Raw genomic sequence first — 11,425 nt, forward strand, 5'->3', positions numbered from 1 at the left:
GCTAACTTACATAAAAAAGATCAGTCATAACATGCCTGAAAACTCACATTTTCATGGATTTATAGCATTTTGTATGATTATATTCATCTCAAATCAGTTACGTACATGATTCAAAATTTCTTAAATTAAACAGGTTTGTAAACACAATCATTATACTACTATACGTTTGATATCAAGTCGGTAAAATTGCCGTTTTATAAATCAATTCATGTTAAAATTTATCGATAAATATAAACACTACAAGTGCGATATTTACAATTAATAACATGCATGGCCGTACAATTCACCTTTATAGATGATGGTTTCTCATCTTTTCTTTTTTATACAAGAAACAAATTTCGATGATACTGAAGTTAATGTTTATGTGTGTTTGTTACGATGTACAGCAATAAAAAAAAAATCCGAGAATCGCGATATTTCTTAAACCTTCGGAATACCGTATGCAACTTTATGCACTCTATTAACGTCTATCATTTATTTTGTCATTTTGTATAAAATTGATAATCACTTGGCCGATATTTGTATTCAGAGAGAGAGAGAGAGAGAGAGAGAGAGAGAGAGAGAGAGAGAGAGAGAGAGAGAGAGAGAGAGAGAGAGAGAGAGAGAGAGAGAGAGAGAGAGATTTTCATTCATCGTGTAACATCGATAGTAAGAAAATTAAATTTAGTCAACATGTAAAAATATTACTTCTCACTGAGTATAAGTTACGTCTATCAGAACTGTACTACCAATTAGTGCAAAAGAATGGACATAATTAATGCAGAAGTCTTGTTGAAATTTACTTGCAATCTTGCATTTTGAAAAAAAGTGAATAATGCTCATATATACTTAATTATTTCAACGATTATGGTTTATAAAAATCGCATCACAAAAATACATTGGTATGCGTGAACTTTCAAAGCGACTGAATAGAAGTGTAGATTCAGCACGGGGGGAGGGGGGGGGGGGGGGTATTTTGTTGGTCTATTGTATTTGATACACTAACTTAGGTATGTACGAGTATATTTAAACAATAAACAAAAAGTAGCGAACATTACGGAAAATAATTAACATGACCCGCATTCTATAATGTGCCTATCTTTATAGCCCGCATGTATCACAGAATAAAGCATTTTATTTGTTTATATTTACATCTTTCATTTAATAAATTAATGAATTGAATTGATCGTAAAAAGTAAGTAAATGTCAATAAATTATTGTTAATGTACACCAAAGCGATAGATGAAAGCTGTAGCCATGCAAAGCGTCTTATATGGGAATTTGAGTTTGGCATCATCATGATTATATAGCTCGTGCAATCCGTGATTTTTCTTAGGTTGCTGAAGATTTCGACCGATCGGTAAACTGTATGATGTTTATGAACTGAACCAAGTTGATTTCAGTCCTGTCTGTTTTTACACAGCTGTGAATTACAATCAATTTTCGTAAGAAATAGAGGGAATCATACTTAGTGGATGTAAATTTTAATCTATAAATATAAGATGCAATTTTTTAAAAATCTTTTCTCTCAAATCAACTGTCCACATTCTTGTAGTTGTAATTACTTTTCAGTGAGACAGTCAAAGCCGATTTTTTCCATCGGTAATTTTATTAGAATTAAGTGTTGATAACATATAAATGAGAAGAGAAATCATGAAAATAATTTAACACCATAACATCCGAGTTTCAAAAACGGCTATAATTGATTTTGCAACTTGCTTCAGAACTAAGAAGATACTTAACAAGTGATATCAGTAAATATGCGATAAAATTTTCGAGGAAAAGGTTAATTAAAAAGAATAAATATTTCTCTTTTTGAAAATAAATTCGTGTATGCAATTTGACAATGCCCCGAAATTGTGGAAACATAGGCATCGAATTTGACCATCTTTATGTTTGTAACATGTTTGCTTATATAATTTGCTTCTCGGCAGCTTAAATAACTTTGATATATTTAAAGGTTGGGGAAGTTTAATATTTGTTTTCCTTAGATACCCTTTATCTATCTATCTTATGTTCGGGGGGGGGGGGGTTATTGCACGTGGATTCATCAGAAGTGTGCAGAACTTTAACTATATCTGGATATTCAAAATGTTTTTATCTCTTTTTTTAAATTGTAAAAAATCTAGAATTGTAGAAATTATTAATTAATTCTACTTCAAACAATCAAAGACGATAAAAGGAAGTAAAGAAGAAAAAAAATAATGCCCCCAAAAAAATTGACGTTCGTGACGTCGTGACGTTTTCGACGAGCTACGTCAAAGTCGTGTTAATATCGCTTACTAAAATTGTCATAAAATGCCTAAAACGCACAAGATCATGGATATCCTTGTATATTTGTATTCAGAAAGAGATGACTAATCAGAATTGACATGTACCCAGTGTCAGAGTTCTTTGTACGGAGAGTACTGCCAATAGAACTGTTCTGTAAACTGCTATGATTTGATTTGTGACCAAAAATCTGGTATGTGTAACGGTTGTGTTCAAGGATACAAAGGCAAAAACTGCAAAGAAAATATCAGCACGTCTCTCTCAACAACAGATTCAGGTAAATATAAACCATAGCAAATTTAATCATAATATTACCTTGCATTCTGTTTACAATCATTTTAAGTAAACATAAAATTTGGTCACCGTCAAAAGGAAACGTTTATTATTATAGCACAACTGACGAACATGGAACCTAATGTTTGCAATCATTCGTGTGTCACATGTGAGGAAGACATCAAGGTGTGTATACTGTGCACTCCATACCTGATACGCGAGGTGTGTCAATATAGATGTGCCGAAATTTGCTCTGGGAGCTCCTGCCAGGGAATATATGGAAACTGCTCCAGTAATGGAAAAATAAGAGAAACCAAAGAGCTAAAGTGCAGTAAGCTTATTATCTATTGTATATTATTATTTAATTCATTATTGTTATAATTTTATTAAAAAGATTATTGAAAAGTAGACAAGAAAATATTTTAATTTATTTGAAGATAAATAGGAATGTTTAATATAAAAAGTCAACGTCCTGATTTACCCCAAATATATGCAAAATGTATGTAATATTAAAAAAAACAACAACATCGATTTGACTTAAACCAGAGACTAGCAGCAAGTACGAGGTAATATTACGGACATTGAGTGTAATCCTGGCGCTACGCTCTTTTTATCCGGTGATCATTGATTGAACAATTTCTCAAATCTTCCGAGATAATGCTTTCTTTGTGTGGAATATCTGATGACAACCTGTTGCTTTCTGTGTTACCTGTATTCCGGAAGTAGGTATGTTTTCTTTTCATAATTTGTTCATTTTGAGAATATTCGAGAATATTCCGCTTAAATACATGTAACTGAAGTTCAATTAATCCCCTTAACCATGTTTTTGAAACATGTAGTACTATACACAATGAGTACAAATGAATGTGAATTTTCATTTTTGAAGACATGTTTACGCAAAATACTAGGATATACAATTTATCAAATAAAATTCAGTTAAGAGTTCAAAAATACTATCATTTTTGCAAAAAATGATATCATAAGTACATTCTTCTAATTTTGTTTCGCTAATATAAAAATTGTTTTTTCCAATTACATGCTGATTGCGGAAATAAACTTCAGCAAATCATCAATGCGGAAGGAAAAATGTCAAAGGTTTATTATGATAACGCTGTTGCATTGTTATTTCATATTTCTAAAGGAACTGTTATAATCTAATTGATTATTTTCCAGAATTCTTATATTTATTTAGAAAATGCTGACAGATAATGTTTGGATTACAGCTTTCTTTATTTTTACAGTAATATTTTTTCTTAAGATAGAAGGTAACTTATCTATCTATCTATCTATCTATCTATCTATCTATCTATCTATCTATCTATCTATCTATCTATCTATCTATCTATCTATCTATCTATCTGTATAATTTTGAAAATGAATTATAGGCACAACAGCCTTTCCTATATTGGAGGCCAGCCAGACCTCCACCAATGGATCTAACATCGCCTCCCTCGGTTGTGATGGTGACATGAACACATTCTCTCTCACCAACTCTGGGGGAATCCAGTCTTGGAACATGACTTTAAAAACGAAAACAAAAATCATATGGATCTTTCTCAGTGTTGGAGCCGGTAAGTAATGTGAAAAAGACTTTTCAAAATGCCGAATAGTTTTGAATTTTATCTTGAGCATGCGTGTGGTTGTGTACAGTAACTATTCGTGTGATAAACCTTTGCTTTATTAAACGGGTGATGCTTTATTCAATTCTTCCGGTCAAAACTGTTTTTGAAACAGCACCTCGTTTCAACGATTCAACGGCCTAGTTTATATAAGTTTTCCTGTATATTCTACATTACTATTTCTACCACCAAAATTGGTTTTAACGAGATTGTGTCAAGTATATATATTTAAAAGAACACACAATGAAAAACAAAACGGGTTTGGTTACGTTTTCCTGGACAAACATTTCGCAAAAATATATCCCCAAGACCGATTCAATAGTATTTGTTTTATTTTATCGTCAACGACTGTTCCTTGCTTGAGTTATTTCAAATTACGAACATTTGCAACTTTGTGCATGTCAGCAAACGTGACGAGTCTGAAGTATTTCCATTTTTCAAGTGATTAGAAATACAATAATTATATATACAAAACTTATTTCAAGGTTCTATTTCAATGAAGCTTTACATTAAAACAGCTATATTTATCTCCGAAGTGTCGTACTTGATTGTATTGCGCAATGTCACAAAAACCGCATAACACAACATTGCTATTAGGCTAAAGAAATCAATTTGTGTCATTTAAGCGGCTGTCTTAAAACAGTTACATCATATGTCAAATCGTATGAGATAAATAGATCATCTTTAGTTTTGTGATTTCATGTTTGCTTTATCGCACTCATTGAAATGATCGTATTCGCTAAGCAAGCCTCAAGAATATATATACACCATTTCAATTCGTTGGACAAAGCAAATATGAAATGACACAATATAGATATTTTCTATGTATCACACTTATAATTATTTGAATCCAGAATTAAAAATATCTATTAAAATAACATGCTTATAGTTATTGATGAATTAATGAGTATCATTTGGTCATATCCACATGACATGGTGAATTAAAATGTTATCAACAATAAATTGTCTCAATTATTCATTACTGAATAATTTAGATCTGGTTGTAACGCGGCATTTGATTGGTTGGTAATTAAGTTAAACTTGTATAACCTGTATTGCACATCACAAGACACGTCACAGTGCATCAACGTCAAACATATACTAATCCGCTTGACGTTACATTTACGTTACATTGACGTTGAATTTTGAACAGATTAATTTCATTTTTAAAAGTAAAACGCACTGATTTTGTACAGTAAATTACAGAAAATTAAATTATAAGAAATGAACTCAATATCTACCCAAGTTATACTCGTATAATCTGGGATGGAATTGTGTTCTTAGTGGTGTGTCATCTTGTTTTCCGTATCATTTAGTTTACGTTTTTACTCAAGTGATTTGAGTTGTTGTAAAATCACTTTACCCGCAAAAAGCATTAATGGTTTGCATCGAATTATAAGTTATCAGTGATTGACAGCTTTGCTCGGATAACAAATGTTGCAAATGAAACACTACAATTCTTGTGTAAATTTAGTTTGGTATAATATATTTGTATCTATCATGTAGGTACCTACATCATCGATATTTCTCAAAATGAAGCTAAACATACGAGGTGTGGTACAATCTCACAACCTGTGGAAGGAAGAATGGATACAATTATAACATGCCCTGATTTAGTAAACAAAGTGCATGATGGAGTCTCAATCAGCAATGCAGAAAATAAACCTTTGAAAATATATGAAGTTGAAATCTTGGGTAATATTTTTGCTTTTTATTCAACTTATGAAAATATCTTTAAATTTATTAAATTAATGAAACGTCTGTAAATTTATCATATGATGCAATTTCAATGTTGTTTTTTAACACAAAGACATTGTTATCAAAACAATTATATATGCTATTTCAGTCGATCTTTAAAGTTTTCATACCATGTCAAAATATTAAATTGATATTCGAAATACAATGCATGGCCAATGAGATTTTCACAGACATAGTTGTTGACATTTCTTTTAGGAATCGTGAAGTTATCTCCAAATCAAGTTTTGAATTTCTCGGATTTTCCGGATACAATATCACGAGCCCTTGACAACAATTTGGAGACGTATTATGCTTCACATGAAAGTAATCATGGGTCCTGGTTTATGAAGCTCGATGCAATCTACCCTATGAAATGGTTTCTAATTTCCGTCAGAGGAGGTAATAACCAATTAAATGTTCAAAATCAGCTTCTTTTTTCTGGAACAACAAACAACTTTCTATAAAGTGTAGGTTGCAAGAGTCTCTTTGATACGACAATGCTACTTAAAACTGGGGTGCGTCAACAAGTCCCGAGTTTTGCGAGAATTAGATTAACTTATAGTTTAGAAATGGTCCAAGAGTAGTTGTATACTATTTTAAAATCAACAATTGCAAATAACAATCCAAACGTAAAAGGTCTTTTGAGAATAAATATAAACAAAGGAAAAACAGAGAATTGATGAGTATTGAAGAAAAAAAATAAAGAGGCATACGGTTTGAGGAATTCTTTATAAAAGAGAGACTTGGGTTGTTTTAAAGATAATTTCCAGGAATGTTTATGTATGAAATAATAAGATTTCGTCAGATGTTAATACTGATAGGAGGTAGCTGATTCAAAACATTCCATATTTATTTAAATATTGACCATTTATATATCTTTAATGACAAAATGCAAAAAGCTCACTTTTCTTGTAACAAAATTGATGTGTATTTAAATAAAGCTATGAAATTTTGTAATAACGTTGCTATTGCAGACAGTGTATCATTGAAAGATAAAACGAGAAAATATGCGGTTTCAAGAGCAAAGTCTACACTTATGTAAAAGGTTGTTATAATCTTAGATTATAAAGTCTATTTTGTTGTATAGAGATTTACAAGATACACTTAAGTATAAGATGCTTGATAGCTGTTTAGATAAAAATGCTTTAAAAAAAGACTACTCTTACTTATAACGCGTTCATCCTAAGTACGGTTCGTTCTTGCTTTATACCAAATTATGTACGTTTATTACTAGGGACATTTGAATTACACGTCACGACTGGATATACTCTGACGAATTCATCAACACTCTGCAGGGCATTTAATATTTCCGGAATAAAACAATATCAGACAGCATTAGAATGTGTCAATGCGATCAAAGGAGACACAATTATGGTCAAGAAGATAGACGAAGGCTCACTACGGCTGTTTGAATTGTCTCCTATAAGTTTGTGTTTAATAAGTAGAATAAAAAAGTGCATTTATATTATTCAATGACAAACAAGTCAAAAACATCAACAACAAACAAGACAAACAACTCCCAAAATAATGAATCGTATAAGTGCATATTATTAGTTTGCAATATATCGGTGTGCAATGTAAAAAATAATTTTAATTGTTCATCTTTATTTTCTGTTTCACATTAATTATTTACTTTAATTTTGCAATATTAACTCATATTTTTTTACTATTAAGTATTATTATACAATGTAGTCGGAAACAGATTTATCTTTTCCGCGGGTTAAAGTCAAAATGTTAATTGTTGATGGTAGAAAACAAAGGTTTTTGTTAACCTTGTATTATGCAAACAAAATTGCACTACAGAAATGATTCTACATCATTCGCAGTATGTCCTCGAAATCATCATGGACCAAACTGTGCCAAATGCCAAGAAAAGTGTCAGTCCTGTGATCCAATCACCGGGAAATGTACCCAATGTCAGAGTTCTTTGTACGGAGAAAACTGCAAACTCAGCTGTCCAGCAAATTGCGTCGATTTGATCTGCGATCACGAAACGGGAGCGTGCAATGGCTGCAAGAATGGATTTAAAGGAAATCACTGTGAACAAGATACAACTTTATTAATTGTGTCAACAGGTAATAGGTTTTTTTTTTTAAAAGGGTACTTTTAAATTTTCGTGCCAATGAAATATCTGGTAGCTATAATGAAATATTTGATAGGTGTTTAATTAAACACACCTTAGTCTTTTTATGCAACTTGTGAAAAATTAAATTGCATGAATAAGAAATAAGTTTTGTTTCACAATAATATGTAAGTGGCAATAGTTGTATCATAAATAATGAAAATCACACATATTCATATGATAGTTAGGATAATGTGCGCATATAGTGTTATCTACCATACACCTTTCAAAAGTGTCAACCAAGAGTATATCTTAACAGTTGATAAGAGTTGCCTTCGTTATGTCTGGTTTATTACTTAAGGAGAAATAAGATGTAGGCATATCAAATGAGCTTCAAATGACGAAAACAAATTTTCTTATTGATGGAATAGTGAACTCAGTTCATATTATTTTTTCTTAGATATACACGTATTTCTTAATCACATAGTGAATATATCATGCATTTTTGGAAATTTAAGCACACACACAGAGAGAGATCGTAAATGTTCTGCAACGCATCTTCTTATTTTTTTTATTCCAAGCACCGGCAATATTTTTAACAAGATACCATAATATATGAGAAGAACAAATACACTTTTATTCTTTAATATATATATTTCATTTGTAGATGCAGGAAATACCACTTCATTAGACAAAACAAATACCACTTCATTAGACAAAACAACATCCTCTGTCCCATCCAACATAAAAAGTGATTGTGTTTTGTAAAAAAAATATGCTCCTTTATAAATAAATTTTAGAGATATTTTGCATGCATTTGTCCGAAACATCTAAGAATTTTCAAACTGATTGTTTGGCTGCTGCAGAATCAAAACGGTTTTCATACAAATAGAGTTCTTAATTTATAAAAAATTTCTTTTTTTACACCAGCATAACCGCTCTTTTTTAAATAGAGAAATATACAAAATAAACATGCCCCCACCCCCCAAAAAGGGAGAGAAAAACAACCAACCCCAACAAAAAACAAAGTAAATGCACCATGGATGTGTTCAGAAAAAAAATCAAACAAAAGAAGAAAAACAAAGCAAATGCATCATAGGTGTGTAAAGAAAATGAATATATTCGGCTTTGTCCCTGAATGATTTATTCGACCTGAATAAATCGATTGCAAATAAAACAAAATTTCAGCATTTTTGTTAAAATATGTACATATGTATTATTGATTTGCAAAACAACTTTTCTTTATCTTTGTGTTCATTTAAAACGAAGATTGCCGTTATCCTATTGCTGCATTGACGTTTGGGGGCAAATCTTACAAAGTGGGAAAATAACATGATGTCTTTAATATAAAGTTTTTTGTTTTGTTTAACATTTTCCCACTGAAATATGGCAATGTTCTAGTAACCCTTGTCATGCCTATTTTAAAAAACATACTAAACAAAATCACCGTTTTTAAAGTGTACATATAATTTGATATCAATCTGACAAATCAGACTTTGTTTTTGAATAACCGACATTAAGAAAAGTTTTTTGTTAAGGTACAATAACGGCACTCACAAAAATTATCAGAGATTGACGAAAAAAGTAATTTAAGAATTTGAATAAAATTTAAAAAAAGATTAAGTAACTCATTTGACGAATGCTGTGCTTTAGTTTTGAATATATGCTAGACAATGTTTATATTTCATATAATCCATTGATATTATTATAAGCCATTGATATGTTTAGGCACAGTATATCGATTTGACATTTTTTTATTTTTGAAAAAGTATTTGAATTCCGTAAGCAGTCAATAAAGCTTATTTGAGTAGTTACTGTAGTACATATTCATTTGCATAGAAATCATTATTGAAGAAACTTTTTATGCTAATTTTGCGTGTTAAGATCTCGAGACTACAGAAGATGGCAACAACGTTGACCAGATCATTCTATGGAGTATGTTGGTAATCCTCTCGATACTTGTTACTGTTGTGATTATTCTTTTCGTTCAGAGGTAAGTCAATACGTTAATTATACGTCCTCTTAACCAAAATAGACCATCAATAAAAACGTCATATACAACTTTCATATTTAATATTCAAAATGTTTTAGCAAGAAAAAAGTAAATCCAATTGACGGAAAGGTTGAGGACAATGGAATTATCATAGAATTCCATAGAGGGATCTCTACATACGAATTAGACCTTGTGGAGATTGTGGAGGACGATCCTGATGATAAAGAAGAGGAAGTTATTACCGTGGAATACAATAACTTGACGTCACAGAGGGTGTCTAAAAATAAGTTCATCGAGGACTTGCCAAGCAGAAAAAATGATGGTGCCCTGGAGAGAGAGTTCATTGTATAAATCATTATATTTTTTGTAGCTGACGCTTTATCAATCCTTGCACATCAATATTTGTTATCACGCTTTATATTAATCTTCATAGGATCTTCCAAGCGGACTACTGGAATCATATTCGATCGCGTTGAAGACTTTCAACAGAAACAAAAACAGATACAAAGGAATCTACCCGTGTAAAAACAATTCTACATCACTGATTTGAATATTGTTGCTATATATCAAGAATTACAAAAATACAAACAAGTACACCCTGTGAAATGAATTGCACAAAATTCAATTTAACAATATACAAATGAAGTATCTTTGATGAGCTTTAATTATATGGGAGTCCTTTTGATTTAGAAATATCTACATCGTAAAGGAAAAGCTCTAAAAAATGTTGAATAATTGTAGCTATTTTGCCTATTCTTAAGCACATATCAATTCAACTAACCATAACTCCATGGTAAAAACTCTAAGTTTCATGTAAAAGTTATATTTCATGTTAATCACATTGCTTGATATGCATAATCTGGTGTTTTGCTTTGGCTACCGATGATCTCAAATGAGTTAAATACATTCTAGTATTCCATGCTATTGAGAGTATTCCAGTCGTTTTTATAGTGCTCCAAATATTTAGTAATGAATAAAACTTGCATATGGCATTATCTCAAAAATTTTATTACTACAAACAATAATAAAAAATGGTATGGCTTGATTTGCAGTATTTATCTTTTTCAGATGATCACAATTTTGTAAAGTTACGAGCAGATGAGGATGATACCGAAGGATATGTCAACGCCTCCTACATACACGTTAGTTATATATGAATAATATATTTGTTAATAGATCTTTTAAGGTTTTGATAAACAAGTATTTTCTTTTACTTTCTGAAATAGTAGATCGCAATACACATGAAGTAACTTTTGTTTCTTTGCAATGATTATAATAAAAATAACAACATTAATTTTTGGTATTCTTATCTCTATAGGGCTTTGGAAAAGAAAAGTCATATATTGCTGCACAAGGTAATACATATGTTCTTAATCATAATTTCGTATAGACAAAACTGATTTTTTTGATTTGATCTATAAAAGGAGTCCTTAATTCACTCAATAAGCAAAACAAAATTTTGAAAATATTTAAAATATTCTCCATTAAATA

The 11,425-nt window shown here is 30.9% G+C and overlaps 1 protein-coding gene across 1 annotated transcript in view; it reads left to right on the forward strand.

The window, feature by feature from the left end:
- The first annotated feature begins 2,354 nt into the window (after nucleotides 1–2,354).
- LOC136274339 (receptor-type tyrosine-protein phosphatase zeta-like) overlaps nucleotides 2,355–11,425 on the forward strand; it is a 148,955-nt gene continuing 139,884 nt past the window's right edge. The window contains exons 1-13 of the mRNA XM_066080886.1: nucleotides 2,355–2,527; nucleotides 2,642–3,788; nucleotides 3,909–4,094; nucleotides 5,649–5,837; nucleotides 6,096–6,278; nucleotides 7,114–7,305; nucleotides 7,706–7,954; nucleotides 8,609–8,692; nucleotides 9,826–9,934; nucleotides 10,033–10,279; nucleotides 10,368–10,455; nucleotides 11,003–11,076; nucleotides 11,253–11,289. Coding sequence (XP_065936958.1) covers nucleotides 3,719–3,788; nucleotides 3,909–4,094; nucleotides 5,649–5,837; nucleotides 6,096–6,278; nucleotides 7,114–7,305; nucleotides 7,706–7,954; nucleotides 8,609–8,692; nucleotides 9,826–9,934; nucleotides 10,033–10,279; nucleotides 10,368–10,455; nucleotides 11,003–11,076; nucleotides 11,253–11,289 — 1,708 coding nt within the window. The 5' untranslated portion in view covers nucleotides 2,355–2,527; nucleotides 2,642–3,718. The remainder of the gene's footprint in view (nucleotides 2,528–2,641; nucleotides 3,789–3,908; nucleotides 4,095–5,648; nucleotides 5,838–6,095; nucleotides 6,279–7,113; nucleotides 7,306–7,705; nucleotides 7,955–8,608; nucleotides 8,693–9,825; nucleotides 9,935–10,032; nucleotides 10,280–10,367; nucleotides 10,456–11,002; nucleotides 11,077–11,252; nucleotides 11,290–11,425) is intronic.

Source organism: Magallana gigas, chromosome 4 (assembly GCF_963853765.1).
Source record: "Magallana gigas chromosome 4, xbMagGiga1.1, whole genome shotgun sequence".
Classification (NCBI taxonomy): domain Eukaryota; kingdom Metazoa; phylum Mollusca; class Bivalvia; order Ostreida; family Ostreidae; genus Magallana; species Magallana gigas.